Below are 22,524 nucleotides of genomic sequence, written 5' to 3'. Positions count from 1 at the left end.
TGAAAGTCCAACTTCAAATTTCTCCAGAAAGGATCCATCCGAACTGGATGTGTCAAAGGCAGAATGGCAGCTGTTCAATGTAAATAAGGCAAGAGCATGTTGCATACACTGACAAGGTCTGACCTACTTAGACCTCTGGACTAGCCAATGAAGCTGAATGTCTGAAAGCCTTGGACAGACATTGTGTCTTGGATCATCTGGTTCACCACTTTAAGAGGATGTTGGACTGGACTTAAGCTCTTAAGTTCTTTCACGTCAAATGACTTTTAAGAGTTTTAATCAACCCATTGACGAAATGAAACAAGTGTGTTATTCCAAACACCTGGTTTACTGGGCGAAGAGGGAAAATGTAATCACTTTCTGAATGGTTTCCTCCCAAAGCCAGTTTGGACTTAATGGATGAGAAACACGTAAGCAAATGTACTTGCTTTTGTATCAGAAAGCTGTTGGGAACATACCCTCAAATAAGGGGGGTGGGTGGGTTTATGCTAATTTCCCATGCTGCAATGCCACATGGGGTATATCTTATAGAATGACTTGGAAACACCCTTTCCAAGGGCTGAGTTTGCGGCGGATTGTGCAGTTATCAAATAGCTGTCAACACTCAAGACATCACAGCAGCCTCAGGCAATAACCCAGAATGGACCATCAGTTTTTAACTGTATGTAACTGAGAACTAAGGAAATGGCCTTTTGCCAATGAACACCAGAAAAGGACATTATCACTGTGCATGTTTCATATTTTATCCTACTTCTGCCAAGCCAAATTATGTAGGACCCCAACTCACAGGAGTCCTCTACCTCAGCTACTGCTGTAACTGCACCCCCTTCATGCTTCAGAAATTTTGCAAGGTCCTCCTCCCTGATGAAGAATCCCTTTAACAAAGGTTGCTGTATTTCAAAAAGTGAAAATCTGGACATTAAAGTTGTTTCTTTTTATTTTTAGCCAAAGCTGTTGTTATGCCCAAAGTTACCGAGCTTTCTTTTTGCAATATTGAGTGTTTGAGCTATTTTTAATGAAATTCGCCCAAATCTACACTTCCCGACACGGGCTGCCATAATTCTGAATTTTCCTGGATTTGTGCGATTTCCGCCTGGAAGCTGTTTACGAGGGCCAAATACCAGCTATGTCCAGGAAATTCCAGACGTAAGGCAACCCTACTTTTAAGTGTTGCAAACATGTTTACCTAGCTGAAAGAAGGTTTTTGGGGAGCCCCTGCTGGAGGAAGGCAATTCCCTAATTCAGTTATTTACATAAAGTGTAGGGTCACTCTTGAAGGGTGGCTAAATGGCACAGCTTTAAAATTACCCATAGTGTATATGCCTCATTTGCTTTTTTAACAGTTCTGGCCCACTAGCCTGTTCCTGCCAATACTCTGCCCACAGCCCATATGGTAACTCACTATAACCACAATATGTTCCCAAGTAAGAGTGGAACTGGTATGTGGCAGATTACAAGAGGGGCATGTTCCATAGCATTCACAAGTCTGCTTTAACATGATATATACGAGAAAAAAACAGCTTTACTCTAACTTTGTGGACTTCTTCTTTACTTCAATATGCAGGACCTCAAGGAGGTAGGAAGGGAACTCGTCTAGTCCAAGCGGCTACTCAAAAGCAGAAACTGACGAGCGCAAAGACCATGAAAGGCTTTATTCAGTATGTATTTGGTTATGGAGCCCAGCAAGATGTAACAGGCAAAGCATGAAAACCCCAGGAAATAGTTAAGAGATTTTTATTCTAATAGCTTTAATTACAGTGCTTGTTTGTCGAAATGAAAACTGAAAACAAGTATACAAAACAGTTGATTACTGTGTATTGAAAGCAAATAAAGAGATTTTCCACAACACTAAACAAACCAGTTCTGATAGTTCCTCAAGTTAAAGTTTAAACAGCTCCAGCTTCTTCAGTGTTTTATCAAAATACAAAAGAAAAAAAAAAGTTAAGAGGTCTTCTTGATGGCAAATCTGAACCTTGCAGTATGAGGGATGTGAAGGGGTTTCCACACATATACAGATATGGGAGTGTTCCAAAAAATGGCATCAAACACTTCTAGAATGGAATGAAACTCCAAACTCTCATGCTTTTAGTATTTCCCCCCCTAAACATTACATTAGGTGGCCTGGATGGCATTTCTTACTTAAGTACAGTACTTGCTGATGACAGAGCTGAGCACTGCTATGGGCTGCTGTACTCTGTGGAAATAATTTGTCTTCTGGAGTACTGTAGTTCTACATGAGAAAAGTCCAAAACACTTGGGGAGGGGGCGACAACGGAACAGGTAAAGGATGGCATCCAAATTAGACGCAAGAGGAGAAAAACGTTCTTGCCCAAAATCTGAGAGAGCACTAGAGGGTCATAGTGTTTTATACGTGCGCCAATTTCTCTTAAGTCTGTGGCCTGAACTGAACTGAACTCTGACTTTAGGAGATCTCACATTCACAAAAAACACAAAAGAGGTTGTCAAGCACAGGAAGATCCAGGATGCTGCCCATTCCATGGACCTATAACATGTTAAATTGCTGGTATTCAAGTTGTTGCAGAACTCACAATGGACATTTTGTTCAAGTGTTTCAGCTTTCCTTCTTTTCTAAAAAAGAAACTGACATCTCCAGGCTAAAAAATAGCCACCAAATCTGGCCTCCCCACAGACCTCGCAAGCCAAGAGGGATTGTATTCAGCTCTAGTGTACAACCAGACAACTGGCAACTTTTCTCTGAATCCACTTCAAATCCCTTCCCCGGTACTAAACAGCGAGTTGATTTTCTTTATAATAAAAAAGCTGAGTAATATTGCATAGGAGTACCAGAAACTGTCTCATTGGAAACAAGAACTATTTACATTAAATAAGAAACCTAAACTGTTTTCAGGCTTGGATTTGCCACATGTACAGCATGGTGAAGGACATCCTGTGACAAGAGAAATGAAAACAGCTTCCGGCACTCAATACCACAAAGTAGCATGGTTTGCCACGTTAGAGTAAAGCGAAGGGTGAAGGAGGAGGAGGAGGAGGAAGAGGAGGAAATAAGGAGGGGTGGAGAAAAGAGGGAAAAGAAGAGTATTTTTAGGGCTTCATTTCTGGTTTCGGAGCTGATTGGACAACCAGTCCAGTCCTTCATAGAGACCGTCTCCACTAGTGGCACAGGTGGCCTGGATATACCAGTTCCTGTGGCGAAGAGAATGCAGTCCTAGTTTGTCTGTGATTTCTGCTGCATTCATCGCATTAGGCAGGTCCTGAAAAATGGAAGCAATTTGCTTTAGAAAATGGATTTTTGTTTCCTTTAGAGAATTCATAGGAAGAATCTGCAACATACAGTTCAAATGTGGCATAATGGTAAGATGTTGCATTGACCATTAATCTGTGTGATCTGGACTACAGTGTGATATAGACAGAACCAGATCTGGTTCCCTGGGGCCAAAGACATCCTTGTGCTCTCACATGGCTTGCAACAGTAGCAACCCACCCTTCTCGATCCAGTGAGAACACAGAAGGCCCATAGTACAGATCATGACGAGAGTGGAAATTTTGAATCTGGCCGTAGATGTAGCATGCAAAATTCCTAAATTGTCTGAAGTGTGGTGGAGAAAAAGTGAAGGAAAAGTGAGACTTGTAAAGGCAACAGATGCTCTGGGATATTCATATAGTCCTCTAAATTCATACTCTGACAGATATTTTTGGTACAGTGGTGCCTCGCAAGACGAAATTAATTCGTTCCGCGATTTTTTTCGTCTTGCGAAGCACGGTGTCGGGAAAGTTTTGGAAAAGCTTCAAAAACCTCAAAAAGCTTTAAAAACCTCAAAAAAGGCTACCACACCATGTTCTATGAGTTGCTCCTCGAAGTCAAGTCGCAACTTAAGAAAAAGGAAACAAACTTGCAAGACGTTTCCGTCTTGCGAAGCAAGCCCATAGGGAAAATCGTCTTGCGAAGCAGCTCAAAAAAACAAAAAACCCTTTCGTCTAGTGAGTTTTTTGTCTTGCGAGGCATTCGTCTTGCGAGGTACCACTGTACTTTTAAACCCCTACATAACGGCATTGTGGTGCCACAACTCCAATTTGTTTGGAGGTGCAGCAGTTCAGGAAAGTCAATAAAGAAGCACTTTTAGCATGGTAAAATCGTATGTTTTGTGTTGCAAGGGAAGTCCCGGGGGCTCCTTAATGCAACTGTGTCACGCAAGAGACCATATATTTTACTTCTGAAATCTGTCAGTAATATTATTTCCAGCCCGCTGCCGACAGCAAGGCCCACAGACACTAGGCATAACCAACAGAGGGTGACTGGAAGGTGAGAACTCTTACAGGCCACCATCACAACTGGAGGCAAAGGGAACCCCGGGATACCATTCTGGCTGTGCTGTTCACGATCACTTACCTGTTTGTTAGCAAACACTAAAAGGACAGCATCTCTGAGCTCATCTTCTGCCAACATTCTCATAAGTTCTTCTCGGGCCTCATTGACTCTCTCTCTGTCGTTACTATCAACCACAAAGATCAAACCTACAAAGGAAACAACAGTTGTTTACATGGACAGGCATGGAGACAGAGAGCCTTTCTGAAAGGAAGTTTTAAGTATGGAACTAGGTCTATTGTCATAAAAATGTGTCTATACCAATAGGCACTGGCAGTCTATAATGTAATTTAAATCAAATTCACTAGTTACGGGGCTAAAGCTAGCCACACAGCAACCAAGTAATAGTGAACTATGTGAAGAAGCCATTTACTCAAGTATTGCTTTTGATCAAGCCAATGGATGTATATAATCTTCTGGAATCTGCTCAAAGTCCCAGGCTATAACAATATCAAAATGATGAGATAATTCTGGGCATTTGCAAACAAGGTAGGAAAGAATGAGTAGGAACCCTTTAAATAAGATTATTGGGCTCTTAGAAAGAAAGCTGTAAGAAGCGCCTACCAAAATTCTGCATGCTAAAGCCACAGATGAAAGAAAAAAAGACCAATATTTAGAGAAGAACTGTTTAACATGATGGGACTTGCGTATTTTTTTACCTTCATCTGTCAGTCAACATGTCCTAAGGTGGTGCTATCTAACCAAGTGTTCAAGAGACGCCATCCTATAGCTAAGATCAGCGCTATTGCTGATGTTTCCATCAGTAACATGCTGATGCAGCCAAATTACAACATACTGGAAAAGCTACTTAAAATAGCTCACCTTGAAAGTGCTTTGATATCTATATGGAAAAAAGTCACAAACTTGAGACCTCACACAGCTTCATTTACAGAATAGGTATGGAGAAGCTATATGACATTACTACATAGGAATACTTCAACAATCTTCTCCTAATACCCAGATTACTCAAGAAGGATAGCAAAATGCTGGTTGAATGCTTGAGATGCTACCAAAATGACTTTCTTACTTACCAGGATAAAAGCCAATGTCTAGTATTTTACTTATGAAAAGCAGCCAGTAGACGAGGCACAAATGACCACCTGAAGTCATGTCCGAGAAAACATCTGACTCTTGACTTCCTGACCTAAAGCTTGCTTTAGTGCCATGCTGCTGCTGTGGCAACCTTATTACACATGTGCAGGTACATAGGAAGCTGCCATATACTGTAAGTTCATCTAACTCAATTTTGTTTACATAGATTGGCAGTGGCCCTCCTGGATTTCAGTCAGGATTTTGTCAGCCCTACCTAGGTACTCCAGGAAACGTAACCTGGAACCTTCTGCATGCAAAGGTAAACTGTGAAAGCGAAACACATTCTGATCTGTCACAGCCTTTGCTAAGTCAGCCCTGAGGGCTGAAAGAGACACTCATAAAACAGGTCCAAGATTTAATGCACACAGCAATAACTTTGCTAAAAGATCATGAAGCTAACAATCAATAGGCCACTGAGTGATCTGAAAATGGTTTTTATTATACAAATTACATACCCTCAGTTACAACATGCTAGCAGGTTTAGAGAGTTGCCTTCAGTTTTCCCTGGACTTGTTCTATTCAAAAGAAGGGACACTTGGCTAGTGTTGCTGACATGAACACCCAAAACAGACCAGTAGTCCATGGGTTCAAATTTGGCCCACAAAAGGCCTTCAATTGTTCCCTGGGGTGATATGGAGGAGTTACACACAGGTGCACAGCTACTTTAAACCAATGTATGGCAAAAACTACTGCAGAAGCTAGAGAGGGGACAATTGGGCAAGCTTGCTAGGCACTCCTTTTGTTTGGCTGCCAAACACTGACACAAAACCTGAAGCCAACACTGAAGGTACTTGTACTGACCATGGCATACTACTGGAGCTTGTTTTTTGTACATCCTGTGGAAAGGAATCTCATAGAATCTTGAGATTAATTTTTGGGAACACAGAAGTTGCAGAAAGAACCAGAAGACTGACCTATGTATCTAGCTCTTTACTGTCGGACAACAGCTCTCCAGGGTTCCAGATAGCAGTGTCTCTCGATCTCCATTGGAGATGCTAGGGTCTGAGCCTAGTTTTTTTTTTTTTTTTTGCAGGCAAAACTATGGTTCTGATTTAGGGGAATGCAACTGTTAGCTTACTTGCAAAGAAAACACTCAAAATGCAATTGCAAGGGTTATGTCACATATGTGAATGAACTAAGATAGCCTAAGCTGACGCAGAATAGAGATGTCCTATCTTGATACTTGTGCTAAGAATGGACTATCCCTACTGCAAGTTTCACATTCTGAATGACAAAAGTCTGTGGGACAGAAAGAACTAAAGACATATCCCATCACACTCAGTACTAGACAGGTAGCTGATAGGTTTACTTCATGCTATCAACATAGTTATGGAGTAACTGAAGATGCCTGAGTGGGTCTCTATAAATACAAAAAAAGGATATGGTCAGTTACAGAAAATAGCTCACCTTGTGTATTCTGGAAATAATGGCGCCAGAGTGGTCTGATCTTATCCTGACCACCTACATCCCACACTGTGAAGCTAATGTTCTTGTATTCTACAGTTTCTACATTGAAACCTGAAACAAAAAAGTGGGAGAAAAGTTGAGCAGTTAACAAGTGAAACAGCATGCTCATCCATATAATCCAAACTAAGATATAGAAGGAAATGGTTGAATTCAATTATATGCTTGTTACCCGCCCCCGCCCCAATCTCCTGACCAACTGGTCCACATTTTAAAAGCCAGTCTTAAAATGCATATTCAGAATATACACTAATACCCCCATCAAATATATACTTCATAAGGAGCAAACAGCTTATTTAACACAGATTTTTGCATCTGAAATGGCAATATCAGTGAGCTACTGTAGTCCAAAGAGCTGAATTGTATTGAAGGCCACACTGAAAACATATTGCCAAGTGAAGAGCCACAAGTAAGTTAGAATACATAATTGCACCTAAATATTATTCGCTTGTCATTTTCAAAAGTATACAGGCCAAGCTTCACGTATTACAGTGGTATCTCCAGTTGCAGATGGGATCCGTTCTGGAGCTCCGGCCAGATCCTGAGGTTTCCGCAAGCAGAGGTTCTGCACATGCAGGCAGCGCGATAGAGCGCTTCTGCACATGCGTGAGCGGCGAAACCTGGAAAAATACTTCCAGATTTGCCGCTTTTGCAACCTGAAGTTTACATTACCCAAGGGTAACATAAGCCGAGGTTCTACTGTATTTTGCAATATTTCTTCTTTCAAATGTTTGCCACAGGTTTTTAAAGGATTTACAGGATGACACCTCTCCTATGGCTAGTTTCTCAATTTTAAAAAGGAAATACAACCGACCAATGAGATAACATATTATATATCACAGCAGATATTAACCAAAGCAACAAAAATGGTAGCAACATCTTAACATTCATAGACATTGTCAACATTTTCCTCCCAGCATTAGTCAAATCCTTTCTTGAAGAGAAGCAAATTAAGAAATAGTTTTATCTTGTGCTCTCTAAGCAATGAGTTCTAATGGATCTATAAACATGGTTAGAGCGACCAAATGCTTATTTCACCTGGGTTACAAATGCATCATCAGACACATGCAGACCAACCATATGCGAGTTTACTCAACAGTACTGTCAGTCTGTGTACAATTCCAACCTTTATCTACTTTTAAATATGTTTAAAACAGTCACAAATTTGTAAAGGGAAGCTGCTTGACATCTTACCTATAGTAGGGATGGTAGTTACTATTTCACCAAGCTTAAGTTTGTACAATATAGTAGTCTTTCCTGCAGCATCCAGCCCGACCATAAGTATGCGCATCTCTTTTTTGCCAAAAAGGCCTTTGAAGAGGTTAGCGAAAATATTTCCCATGCTTAAGTCTGGTGCTCACTCACTGGCCAAAGAAATCTAGGAGAAAATAAATTCAAAACAGTTAGTTCTGTACAGTGTGATGATCACGCCCTGCTGAATCCTTAGGAGTAAAAGCCCCCTGGAACCCAGTGAGATTTATTTCCAAGTGTTAAGTGTGAAAAGCCACCTCACAACAATGGAGGCTCAATGCAGAGCTGAAGTTTTAAGAGTGCGAACAGGGAATAGATTGGAAAGGTCATTTTCAATGGTGGGTTCTCAGCTTTGGATACTGCAAAAAGACCAACAGTAACAGATACTTTTAACACAAGACACACACAAAATGGGTTTTGTAGGAGACGACAAGTAGTATGACTATCTTGGCCAGTTTGGTGGAGGGGGAGAGAGAAGAAAGAAGCTTGAGGAATCCCCACCATCCAGCTTGAATGGTAGCCCCTCCCTCTCCCATTACAGGGCCTTCTGCAGAAGCATTTTGTTTTGAATGAAGCCATCTTCTAAACAAATGGTCTTTTCCATTCTACTGTTTTGTTTTGAATCAATGCTTGTTGTTCAAGAATCTTACATAAACTTGTGACGTCTACCTGAAAAGGGTTGTATGGATACCTTAAATGAAAAGTTTGCTGCCGTAAATGCTTTTCATATTCTTCAGTATATAGTATTCTAGAGAAACCATTCAAAGTGTACAAGAAACATATTTGTTTATACTACTGCTTCTCACAGATGTGAACATGAAATCTTTATTACGTCAAAACAAAGAAAATGACCACTGGAGTCGGATTTAGATAATGTCATGCCTATTTCACAACTTATTCCTACTGATTTTCAATCACTTTTTATTTTGTAACCAAACCTCGTAACAAGCAAGGCAAGGCACCAACCAAGGAGCAGTAGGGCGAGGAAACCCACAAGTTACTCTGAGATAGCATAACAAGACTGTATTGACAGTATTGTCAGCTACCATGGAAGTCTTACAACTCAAAATACATTGTGAACCTAAATATACTGGATTGTATCAAACCAAGCAGTCCCATTAGCACAAGGACTTCCACTTGTGCACTAGATCTCTCCCCCCTCCTTGTACCCTCACCATGACAATTTGCAGAATAAATTTGGGGGCCACACAGGGGGAGGAGAGGTTGTGTTGCAAAGTCCTAGTGCTAAAATGACTAGCATCCAGGTTTTAAAATGTCTGAGTAAAAGCATAATGCTATCAATTTCCAGCATTTTGAAAATTGTCATAAATATGCTATAGTAACACGGAAGTTAGTATCATTAGCAGGAATGTCATAATAAAATATTATTTTACTTTCCTTAACTAAAAAAAAAAAACCACTAATCCACAGCACATCAGGCACCACTTCCCCAAAATTAGGATTGACTTGATAATTCAGAGATGGAAAAATCAGATTCCAGCAGAGCCATTCTTATAAAAGGGTAAAACACTGTTTCAAAATTCCCAACCCCCCCCCAAAATCCCCCAAAACCCCCAACCCACCACCAGCAGAGACTTAGGGAACTAAGCTCCTGGGGTTCTCCCTCCACTCCAAATACTAAAAACGCTTTAAAAAGCTAAGGGGAAAAAAGATGATGGCTACTTGGGGACACAGCTTCTACTTAGCCACACTTGGCAGACATATCGACAGCTAGCACCACGGTTCAGGCACACGAGAAAGAAAAAGGAATTATATATTGGTAGCCATGTGGATTTTAAAGCACTTTCTTAGAACAGGATCACTGCTCGTCTTAAAAAAACCCATTACCTTTATTTAGCAAGATTTCACTGTGGCAGCCAAAAAGAACATTTTATATACAGTGAGTCAACACATGGTTCACACCTTTATTACACTTACACACAAAAAAATCAGGAGTAACATCGTGACTAGCTCATATTAGCAAAGCAGCTTTTTCCTACAGTTTCAGTCATTCTCTCTGTCACCAGAGGAACAAACAACAATCCTTATTTGGTTAGAGGAAGGGCCTTGTAGGAGTAAAAAACAAGTCCTGCTTTCTGGCCACGGTTTCTACATGACAGCTTTTAACTCTCTGCCTGCACCTTGTGAAGGTGAACAGCCCTTCCAATGCTCTGCAACTTATAAGAAAATTCACCCATTTTTTCTTTTGCTCCACAACTGAATACTAACCTAGCAGAAAATGCAGTTATCTATATTATTGTAGTAAGTTTGTATCAATGTTCTTAGATCACTGGGAAGTGGCTTTAAATCAAACTCAACTATGTTATTCTGGGACATCACTTTTCTTTTGAAGATGATGCCCTGCTAATAGCGTGCCTTTCAGAAATTAACACAGATGCCAAGAATATTCCATGTTTTCTTACAAAACATATTCCACATGCTTGCTAGGAATGCTCCAAAGATAATCAATCCATACATTTCACATTTCAGCTTTGCAAATTAACACATCCTATCAACTTTGTTAGGACAAGCTGACAGTATAACAGGGTAGTCACACAATGTTCGGTTTCCTGCAGATCACTGTCAACACCACTCAACAGCTGCTAATTGCATTTCCAAAAGTATGACTCTCAAGAATGCTTCAGGAAACAAAGACACCTCAAAAATAACAAAGAAAAGATTGATGGCCAAAAATTTTAAAACTGCATTATTGCCACAGTTTTCTGCTAGTAGCTTAAATATTTTGAGATTAAACCCCTGCTTTTAAACATGCCAGACACGAAGCACATGATATGAAACTCACAAGAAAACTGCACGTACCAGGGGCTCAGTTACCTTTGCTTCAAATACCACCAAAGATATTAACTTTATGCAGCAACAAAACTGAGAGGGCACCACTTACCTGGTGCCATGATCGATGGCATAAATCAACTACAAACATTTAGGTGAGTAGTTATTAACATCTGTTCAGCATAGAGTACAGTGTGGGAATCTTTCCTAGGAACTTCTATTCACTGCCACACAGTGAATTCTAACTGCATGTACCCATGCTTAGATCAGAGGAGGGGAACCTGCAGCACTCCAGGTTCCATCAGCTCTAGCCAGCATGGCCATACAGCTCAACATTTAGAAGCCCATAGGTTCCCCAGCCATAGTTCAGGAAGAAGCTGCATTCAACACTCTTAATACCTGACTATTGTGTGCCCATAATAGCTTATTTCACACAGTCCATACATATCATTGCATAGTTGTGTCTAAACTACACATGAAATATTTGTAGCTCAATTGCCTCTGGCTGTTTACAGTATTTAAGATAACATCAAAACTAAAATATTTATGCATCACAGCTGTGTGTACGTTTATACTTAAAATCTCAACCCATAAACTCTTGAGTAATTCTACAGACTTCAGTAAGGCTACTCTGGAGTTGGAAAAGACTAATTTTCAGGTTCCACGGGAACAAGATTAAATAAAAATCATGATTATGCAATAGTTCATTGCAGCATTTCTTGACCATTTTGGAACTTTACAAAACTATAAATTAAGTGTTAAAATAGTGCCATGGAGATACTGGAGTACAATATGCAACTATTTCTCCCTTTCCCCAAACATTTCCACTGCCCTTTCACCTTTCACAGATCCAAGTAACCATTCTCCTACTTATTCTATACTTTGTCTCCCACCAACTCACACACCTCATGACTACCAACAGCTTTCATTCCCCAACAGAATGTGCAGAGATTTTTGGATGCAGTTGTGTACATTCTGCCTGCATGGACTACAAATACAAGATGGGCATTAGAAAAGTAATACCTTAACTTTAAAACTACACAAACTCACTAACTAGCCAAGCTAGGCAAACCAATGTTTTCAGTATCATGTGCTGCTTGTTACAGAACAATTCCCTTGTGGTCAAGACTGTATGCACACATTAATCCCCAACTGAGACTTACAGGTTCTCCCCACAATTATAGTTGTGCTTTTCAAAAAATAAACTAAAGAGAGCTTCAAGATACTAACAGTGTCCTGGCTGTTCATGTAAGAAGTGTAGACTAGCTAATGTGCGTGGATGCAGCACAAGCATTTGTCCTATTTAGAGTTGGCCATTTAGCATCCCTTCCAAGTCCCTTCATGACAAGGCAGCAGCCACCAACACATATACAGTGGTGCCTCGCAAGACGAAATTAATCCGTTCCGCGAGTCTCTTCGTCTTGCGGTTTTTTCGTCTTGCGAAGCACGGCTATTAGCGGCTTAGCGGCTATTAACGGCTTAGCAGCTTTAAGAAAAAGGAAACAAACTTGCAAGAACTCGCAAGACGTTTCGTCTTGTGAAGCAAGCCCATAGGGAAATTCGTCTTGCGGAACGACTCAAAAAACGGAAAACCCTTTTGTCTAGCGAGTTTTTCGTCTTGTGAGGCATTCGTCTTGCGGGGCACCACTGTACTTTATTCACTATACCTTATGGCCTGCAGGCTGGTGTGAACTTCATACAGGGAAATGTTATTTCATATTTAGCACTCCCTATAATAGCAGACGTGCATGTATATCCATTGCATCAAAAGGAAGAGTGGGGTGAGGAGACTTGTTCAATGGTACAGAGCCCTCTATTCTTAAAGAAAATACTGCAGCAGGGTCTTTTAACACCCCTTGCCTCCCCTCAAACATGTGTACTGGCAGCATGCTAGCATAAGGAGCTCCCTGGCAGTAAGTCTCTGGGTCTCAAACATGTTCTGCTTTCAAAGTCATAACAATTAGTAAAAGAGAACACACTGTGATATCACTGTGTGGTAGAGTTTCCTATTACTGCTTCACCTGCTCATTTGCAGGGGCAGGGAAACCATCCAATGACTCCACATTCTGCGGTCTTTACTAGCTGTTACAGGAAGAGGAAGATATTTCATAGGGCTGTTGCTTCTGGAAGCATCTACCTATCCTGCATAATGTCTAGTTTAGTCCCAAACATATATTTCAATAATTCTATAGCTCTTTTAACACAATTTTTTGGGCTCTTGCACAGGAAGGCAGATTGCTAGATACAGATACATGGGGCAACTCTCCACATTAAAAAAAAAACCCTGCACGTTCCATGAACATGACTTCATTTGTGACCAGCAATGAAAACTAAATGGATTGCAACTAGACAAGCAAAGAGCATAAACAGCACACAGGCCTAGAGCAAAATACTTTTTCGCAGTAAATGGCTTAAATATTAAGCTGCATTAATTGTTACTCAGCACGGAAAGGTACTGAACTGTTTTTATACTCTAGTGAGATTATAAATCAGAGGAGGAAGCAAACAATAGTACATAACACTTTTCAACTGTGATGCCTATGAAAAAATAATTTGAGAATGGAAATGTTAGCATGTGGTATTTCACTTCTCCAAAAAATTACTTAGAAGTAATATTGTTGGAGTTTTGCATACTGCAAGAAAGACTGCTGAATAAATTTTAAAAGTTGCAAAAGCTGGAAGCTTACTAAAACTCCTTGCCTAAAAGTTGCAAAAAGGGGCTCAAAGTGACATTTCAAGGCTGGACAGCTGACATAGCAAAATATTCAAGTTAGTAAAAGGAATTCCTGCAGATCAGTTTAATGGAACTTCACTTTCACATTCTATTCCGACAGTGGCCATAAAGCATAATCACAGTTACTCCGATTAGATAGTGTTAATACTGTACTGAATTTTTGTCCTGCAGAAATGAAGGCAAGATCCATTCATTGATATGTCTTCCCAATCAATCAATAGACTTTATTTGCGTAGCCAACAGGCCATAGCATCAAAAAACAAACACCGACAAAAGATTTTATGTCTTCCCAATCATATGCATGGTACATTATAGGTAACACCCAGGGAACAACACTCACTGCATTTAAAGCCCCATTCACCTTCAGTGCAATTCTATACATGTTTACTCAGAACTATGTCAGACTGAGTTACATGGTGCTCACTCCAAGCTAACTAGGTATCAGATTGTAGTAATTCAGAAAAGAATAATATCTAGCTGTTCTCCAATCCTATAAAATAATCATGTTTTAAAATGAATCCTAATTAGCCCATACATGATTCAAAGTCTTAATGAAAAAGCAATTAAGTCATAAAATATGTTAAAATACATTTGAATTTGAAACAAATAGGACAATGATAGAGACTCTTACCATATCAGGGTATAAGAAAAGCAAATGATTGCTAACTGCTCAGACAATAAATGCCCCTGAGCTAGGGTATCAAGATTCCCCCATAAGGACTATTTCCCAGTTTCAAATGGGAAGCAAGCGGCACTTAGCCAGCTATTTTAAGTATGACAGTAACACAGGCATTCGTATTTTGTTTTCAAATGATCTCTTTCTACAGCACTAGATCTCACATAGCATGAGCATATTATATCTTGCTTACTCAAATAAGTCACGGAGCAGGTCAAGGAGAAGATTAATTGAACACTTTCATGACAAATTATTTTTGTCATGAAAGAATTTGAACTTTCAATATTACCCAGACAGTGGGAAAATGTACTAGCTTCAATACCTAAGGTGTCATTAGATTTAAAATTAAGACTAATACAACAGAAAATAATATTTAAAGTTTATTGGACCCTTTAAGGTTGTATTAAAAAGGTTAGCTAAGATAGCTCGGTGTTGGAAATGTGGCAAGGAAAGCATATTTGTACAGGGTTCTTTACTTGAGAAGTTTTGGGAGAAAGTGCTAGACTGTGTAACTATGACTGTGCAGAAAAAGTTAAATCAGAGGAGAATATTTTATTGAACTATATACCTGCAGTATGGAAATTATCAATGGGACAACGAAAATTGATTTTCTGTGCCCTAATGTTGGCCAAGAGATTGATATTGAGGAATTGGAAAAATAAAGATATGCTACCCTTCACTCAAATGGACTGGTATGACATAACTGGCAATTTATGAACAGACTACTTACAGGCGCAGACTCTGTATGGATAAATACAATAACATTTTGAATGAGTTTATATAAAATGTAGTATGCTATTAACATTTACATAAGCACTAGGACAATAGCACTATACTAATTTATGCAAGAATGTATGGGAATATCATATACTGTATTGCTTTTTGTGTATATTTTCACTTTTATATGTTTCTCGTTTTTCTCCCTCTCACTTTTCCTTTTTTCTGTATCACTTTATTTCTTTTAACTGAAATCACCTTAATAAAATATAAATATTAAAAAAGACAAATTATTTTTGCAAAAGTAGTGCTTAGAGTAGCCGAGATTCCCTCCAAAGGTAGGCTAATCTGCAAAAAAATTAAAATGGTTAGTTATGCATTATCTGAATGCTTCCTTTTGTCCAAAGGATGGACTTCACGCAATGCATACATACCTTACTTGGTTGGGGCAATAAGTCACTACCTTAAAAGTGGTTGAAAAAAGGATTAGAAAAAACTCATGAAAAGCAAGTTTAGCAATGACTAATAGCTCTGACTGCTAAATAGGACCTCAATGTTTTCAAAGGCAGCATACCTTTGACCCTAGGACTCAACAAGCAGCAGCTCATATGGTCAGTTTGTAATCTTCCCAGAGATCTCTGGCTGTTCCACTATTGAAAACAGAATGCTGAAGAGATGGACATTGGCCTCATCCAGCAGGGCAATTATTGTATGGAGTCTGCTTGGAGAATCAGAGGCACAATGAACATCATTTCCCCCCAGTACAAGTTTATCATACATGAGCTATCAAGAAAGAAACCTCATCACAACAAAGGGGTATTTAATGCTTATACTTCCAACCATGCAACATGCTTCTTCTATAAAGTCTAAAATAAGACTAACATGTATTAAAAGTGCAATTCTGGTGCACATTGTCTTAGAAACTAGGCAATAAAGAAAGAAATAGAAACTTCACTGAATTACGTCATAATCTGAGATTAATGATACCTGTAAGAGATAGCACCGCTTTACAACAGGACTGATTAACCCCAGGAACAAAGGTCTGATAAAGTTTCTCAGCATTTTTTTCTGCACCACCGCCCAAACCACATGGATTTTGGAAACAATGGGAAAAGCAAAAGCAAAGACAGCATGTGGTGGGGTAGAGAAGCTACTGTAGAGCAGAAGTAGTCAACCTTTTTATACCTACTGCCCACTAATGCATCTTTCTTGATGGTAAAATTTCCTTACCACCCACCAGTGTTTGATGGAAGGAGGATTCAGCTTGTGCCATAGAACCCACTACCGCAGACAAGGTTGACAACCCCTGGTCTAGAGGGAAGCTTGTGTGGTGCTGAATTGTCATGTCTTCAGCATATTTGTTTCCCCAAGGAATTTGGATAGCACCAGTGGAATGGCATTTGGTGGCTATTATATGTCCATTTATGTGTTGGATGTGGTGTGTGTCAAACTTAAAATAAAATAAAATGGGATAAGCACTGCAGTATATCTGTTCTGTACTGCTATTCATCATTCTTTTGATAATATTTTTATATTTAGATCACCTTTCCATCTAGAAGCTGAAGGTGGCATATATGGCTCTCCTCCTCCAATTCCCCCCCCCCCAGCAACCCTGCAGGGTAGATTAGGTGGAGACAATGTCTGGCTCAAGGTCACCCAGTCAGCTTTATAGCTGAGTGACAATTTGAACCCTGGTCTGCTAGATTTAGTCCTTTGGGACTTCTACCTGTTTTGTGAAGAAACTGATATTTGTAACTTAAAGTAAACTAATAAACACCTTAGTCACCAGATTGATAAGTGATGCAATGATGACAACTCCTCCTCTTTTGATTTGTGTGTCTGCAAGTGTACATGCATACTGTGAATGAGTGCGCAGAATATGAGGGTGGAGTGGCCACATCCACCACTGGCATGTGGCCAAGGGTTGGAAACATGTGAATGCCTTGGGCCAAAAAAAGGTCACCCACACTCACTTTTTGAGGAGTGTGGAGTACCTTGGTAAGAACTCCACAACCACTTCAACAGTTAACTTTTTTCTAACTTCAGAAATAATGAGTGTTTCCAGTTAAGGCTTCTTGGTGTGCCCAACCCAAGTAAAAAACTTGAAGTTGAAGACGACAACCAACAAGGTCAAAGATAAACAATGAAGCTGGCTGATTTTATGGCCCACAAAGTTTTAATACAATGATAAGTACAACGTCATGCTACGGTGTAAGCTGATACTTCCCTGAAGGAGTTTGCACAACAGACAGTGCCTGTTCCCTTGTGGTCAAAAGGACAGCAAAGTTCTTATGGCTGACTAATCCAACCTCCCATATGACAATGTAATCAGTGTTAGAAACTAAGTTATGAAAGTTAGGAGCTAAATGGGACCTTAAACCTAGGTTATAGGTGCAACAAGGGAATGTCTAGGCACAGTTTTTAAATAACAAGAATACAAAGCTGAAAATGAATGAACTGCAGCTAAAATATTATGTTCATTTTTCACAGGCTCTAGTCCTTCCCCTGCCTACCCCACTAATACAGTGGTACCTTTGGTTACGAACTTAATTCGTTCCGGAGGTCCGTTCTTAACCTGAAGTACCACTTTAGCTAATGGGGCCTCCTGCTGCCGCCGCGTGATTTCTGTTCTCATCCTGAGGTAAAGTTCTTAACCCGAGGTACTACTTCCGGGTTAGTGGAGTCTGTAACCTGAAGTGTTTGTAACCCGAGGGGCTTGTAACCCGAGGTACCACTGTATTCTTAAGAGGGTCTCTTCCCAGTCTTCAGAGCGTAGCCGGAAGCGGGGAGGCAGAAAAAGGTCTCCTTTCCTTCCACTTTGCAGTTTTAATCTGACATCTTAGGTGCGGGACTGCTCCCAGAGCTCAGAAACTGCTTGCACTAATGAAATTCCGTCGCAAAATGCGGCTAAAATAATGGGAGTTTCGAACACAAGAACAATTCTGTTCTAACCCTGCTCCAGCCAATTAACCACGGAATCCCCCAACACAAGGACTGTTATGTAAAACAACCTGTAAAGCGTTTTTCATCGCTTTCTTTCACAGAGCTGCTTAGAAGATGCATCTAAAGAAGTTAGTCAGAAGAAAATGAGAGAGAGAGGAAGGAAAAGTCTGCCTTGTTCTTACACATGACCATATTCCTTGGAATGAGCCAGCACCACACCAACCTCCTATCAATGTTCATTCTGGAATATATACTATTTGTTCACTGAAGATGTACAGGCAATTTTCCTCAACAAGCACCAAAGTAATTACCTGCACCTCCCCTACACACTACTCACAAGCCGTGGAGGCCTTCAACACTCTCTTACAGCCTTAATCCTTTAAATATAGAAAATTAAGCACCACAGTACATGTGAATACAGGAGTGTGGGTAATAGTCCCCTAACTGTTTGCACAATATCCCCTTAAGTTCAGATACAGGGGCAAGAGTGGATAGATATACACTACAAAAGGAGGGAGAAACAAAACTGAATGGTTGGGAAAGCTGAACTTCTCTAATCTGGATCCTTCCTTATTCTGTAGGTTTCACCCAACATACCCAAAGAATGCACAGAAACAGTTCCTGGATTTTCACACACTTACTTCTAAGCCATAGAGTTTAAGCTAAAAACATAAGCTAAACAATGTTTTTCAGGGAAGGGAAGAGGTCTGTAGAGAACTAAATAATTTAAACAGTATTCATGAATGGAGGACTAAATGTATTGATGTAGTTTATTAAGAAATAAAAACACCACCAAACACCTAATGTTTCATTACCAATTACAAGGCATACATAATTAAGAAAGGATATTGACCAGCATTTGGCTGATATTCCTTCACAGCCTACTTGGAGCTACTTATTCAAAGGGGCCAAGGAGAAAGACATAGGTACCAAACCCCTTCACTGGAGAAACCTATTGCCCTTCCTCATTCCCTCACAGACACACTGCGGTTCTGTCACTACCATACAAGCTGGCAAAAAACCCAAGTAACTCAATGAGAAATATTTCAACTGAAATTGTTTTAGCTAAAAATATAAGAGGATGGGTTGTTGCCAGTAGAGTGCATCTGGCTGCAAAGACGAGCTGTGCCAATGAGCTCAGGACTGCCAATGTTGTAGTGTATTTCGGGGAAGGGGGAGGGCTATGAAATAATTCTATGTAGCAATGAGACTGCTTTATGTGTCCGCTGCATAAAGCCTCAAATCTCAACCCTGGAAATGGTATCATAACCATTTCTCCCCTGGAAATGGGGGACGAAGAGGAGCTTTCTGTTCTGCCATTTCACACTTTTTCTGCACTTGCGTAACTTTCTGTCCTGCTGATGAAGTCACCAGTGAGTGACTAAGTGATCAAAATTCAGCTTCCCCACCCCATACCCAGAAACCTCGGGATCAACTACAGGAGACGGAATAAAGGGAGCGAAGACCTGCCCACCTATCCTCTATGTACCCCAAATGTTGAGATCACAAGCTTATTGGAGGGATGGGATGGGGGTGTTGCACTCAAACAACAACTCCAGGGGCTCGAACTTAGCAGCAGGTCACGATGGGGTGTGTCCTCAGTTATGTGGGTTCCCCCCCTTCTAAGTCCAGCTAAAACTAAGTAGACATGGCTGTCAATCCTCAACTGTTCAGTCAAAGAGGGTTTTTTAATTTTTATTTTTAAGCTGCTACTTAAAAGGAAGGAAAAGGAAAGCAACGTGAAAGCGAGTCGGGGAGGAGGGTGGGACGAGACATTCCTATACATTTCTAAAAAGACATAAAAATAATAGTAATAATTCTTAAAGTGTTTGAAGGAAGTGCCCGGCGTAGATTGGGGCGAGTGTGGGGGGGGGGAGAAGAGAGGAGATCTGACCACAAGGATAAACAACTGGCTGTTTACAACATTATTTTTTAAAAAAATACAACGCGAGGGTCTTTTTCGGGGGGGGGGGAGCAAGAAGGGCGGGCGAAGGAGGCCTGGTTGCTTCCTAGCCGTGAGCCGTTAAGGTTCGATGGTTGGCGAGGACGGCGTTCAAGGGTGGGCCGTTCGGCTGCGTCTATCCACGGAAGTCTCCCCTCCCCGCTTCAGCATTTTTCAGCCTCAGAAGGGCCTCTTCCCTTCCCCCCCCCGCCCGCTTCCTCCGCCGAGGCCAAGCCTGCAGTGCGGCCTGCGGCTCCGCTCCCCTCCCCGGCCTGGCGCTAAAGGCCAAACGGAGGAATGGCAAGAGGAGGGCCGAACCTCCGGGTGGAATTCCAACGCCATTATTACCACCCTCCCTCGCCCGCCGGCCGACCCTGAGCTAGGCCCAAGCGCCGGCACCGCCCGGCCTCTCGCCGCTTCCCCGCCCGCCCTCAGCCTAAAAAAGCAAAGCGTTGAGGGTTAGCGCTGCTTACCGGGCGGCGTCTCGGTCTGCCTCGCTGCTTTGAACCCGGGGCTGCTCCTTCCCTGCGTTTTCCTCCTCTCTCTCTCTCTCTTTTTTTGCTCTTTTCCTTCCCCCCCTCCTCCCCGCCTACCTTCTTTCTTCCTCCCTTTTCCCTCCCTTCTCTTTCCCTCACTGCGCCCAGGCACACAAGATGGCGGCTCCCGGCGGCCACGTCAGTGCCAGGGAACCTCGCAGTGCACGACGGGTAAGCAGGGAACGGCTCCCTCTTTCTCTCGGCCTCGCTCGCTCGCTCTGTGCGTGCGCGTGGGTGTCCACCACCCCTCCCTCCCTTCTTTACCTCACGCCGCAGAAAGGGGGGGCGAGAGAAGAGAGAGGAGCGCCGGAGAGCAGGAAGGTTGAAGGAGGCAGGGGGCGGGGCTTTGGGAGGGGCGGCCGAAGGAAGAGCACCGCGCGTGCGCCAAAGGGAGGGGAGAAAGGCAGAGCAGGCGAAGAGGGCGGGGTCTCACACACACAAAAACTACAGGGGAGCAAGTGGTGGTGGGGAAGTGTAGTCAAGGGGAAGCTCTAGGGGAGCATGCGCGCTCGTACCCTTGGCTCGTGCCCATGTAGACCGTTAGAACGCCGGCTGGGTAAAGCGCGCGCGCGCCTCTTCAAAATGCCGTTGACGGCGCGCGGCGGTGGAGGTCGCCCGGCGACAGTGCGCGCGCGCGCTTTCTCACGCAGAACGGCGGTTAGCCTCGCGCTCGAGAAAAGAGGCAGCGCCGGAGCGCGCCCGGCGGACAAGGGGGCGGAGCCTTGTTGGCCCAGGCGCTTCTCTTTGCCCCGCCCCCTCGTCGTGAGGCGACTGGGGAACGTGGTTTCCCTCAGAATATAATTTTTTTTCCCTTCCAGTAGCACCTTAAAGACCAACTAAGTTAACTTAGTTGGTCTTTAAGGTGCTACTGGAAGGAAATTTTTTGTTTTGTTTTGACTATGGCAGACCAACACGGCTACCTATCTGTCCCTCAGAATATATATGCAATAGTTTCTCGCGGAGAAATAAGCTTTCTGCTTACTCTTTAAAAAAACATGTTCTGTCAGTTTTAAGCACGTCTCTTAGGGAGCATGTCCCCATTGAATTCAGCGGAGCTTCTGAGTCGAGTAAACAGCCCCACCGTGTCCACTTGGGCGAGTGTGAGGGAATTTATTGAAGAATTCAATACAGGCTGCCAGGGCCATAATGCAGAACAACAAACCCGTGTGTTGCAAACTAAACACAACAAACAATACAAGCAACACGCAGACCAGTATACTAGATATACTGTATACTAGATATGCCATAATGCAGACTGCCATAAAACACACAGGAAGTAACGCCATAAGGATAAAGAAACAAGAGTAGAATATGTGAATATACCATAGTTGTGTAGTTGGGGTTGTTTAAAACCACAACATTAGAAGCTCCGCTAGAATGTACAGTTTTACCTCAGACCAAGAAAGGATGCACAAATACAAGATGGGTGACACCTGGCTTGAGAGCAGTACATGTGAAAAGGATCTAGGAGTCTTGGTTGACCACAAACTTGACATGAGCCAACAGTGTGACGCGGCAGCTAAAAAAGCCAATGCAATTCTGGGCTGCATCAATAGGAGTATAGCATCGAGATCAAGGGAAGTAATAGTGCCACTGTATTCTGCTCTGGTCAGACCTCACCTGGAGTACTGTGTCCAGTTCTGGGCACCACAGTTCAAGAAGGACACTGACAAACTGGAACGTGTCCAGAGGAGGGCAACCAAAATGGTCAAAGGCCTGGAAACGATGCCTTATGAGGAACGGCTAAGGGAGCTGGGCATGTTTAGCCTGGAGAAGAGGAGGCTAAGGGGTGATATGATAGCCATGTTCAAATATATAAAAGGATGTCACATAGAGGAGGGAGAAAGGTTGTTTTCTGCTGCTCCAGAGAAGCGGACACGGAGCAATGGATCCAAACTACAAGAAAGAAGATTCCACCTAAACATTAGGAAGAACTTCCTGACAGTAAGAGCTGTTCGACAGTGGAATTTGCTGCCAAGGAGTGTGGTGGAGTCTCCTTCTTTGGAGGTCTTTAAGCAGAGGCTTGACAACCAT

At 41.9% G+C, this 22,524-nt stretch overlaps 1 protein-coding gene across 1 annotated transcript; it reads right to left on the bottom strand.

Moving 5' to 3' along the window:
• Window positions 1-1,718: 1,718 nt before the first annotated feature.
• ARF1 (ADP ribosylation factor 1) lies at window positions 1,719-20,788 on the bottom strand. Its single transcript, XM_053409920.1, has 5 exons — window positions 20,428-20,788; window positions 8,096-8,279; window positions 6,845-6,955; window positions 4,370-4,494; window positions 1,719-3,233 (listed from the first exon to the last, which is right to left on the bottom strand). The coding sequence occupies exons 2-5, from the start codon at window positions 8,241-8,243 to the stop codon at window positions 3,072-3,074; spliced, it is 546 nt and encodes a 181-aa protein (XP_053265895.1). The 5' UTR covers window positions 8,244-8,279; window positions 20,428-20,788; the 3' UTR covers window positions 1,719-3,071.
• Between the last annotated feature and the right edge of the window lie 1,736 nt (window positions 20,789-22,524).

The sequence above is a fragment of the Podarcis raffonei genome, chromosome 12 (genome assembly GCF_027172205.1).
Source record: "Podarcis raffonei isolate rPodRaf1 chromosome 12, rPodRaf1.pri, whole genome shotgun sequence".
In the NCBI taxonomy this organism is placed as follows: Eukaryota; Metazoa; Chordata; class Lepidosauria; order Squamata; family Lacertidae; genus Podarcis; species Podarcis raffonei.
This window is presented reverse-complemented; position numbering and strand designations above follow the sequence as displayed.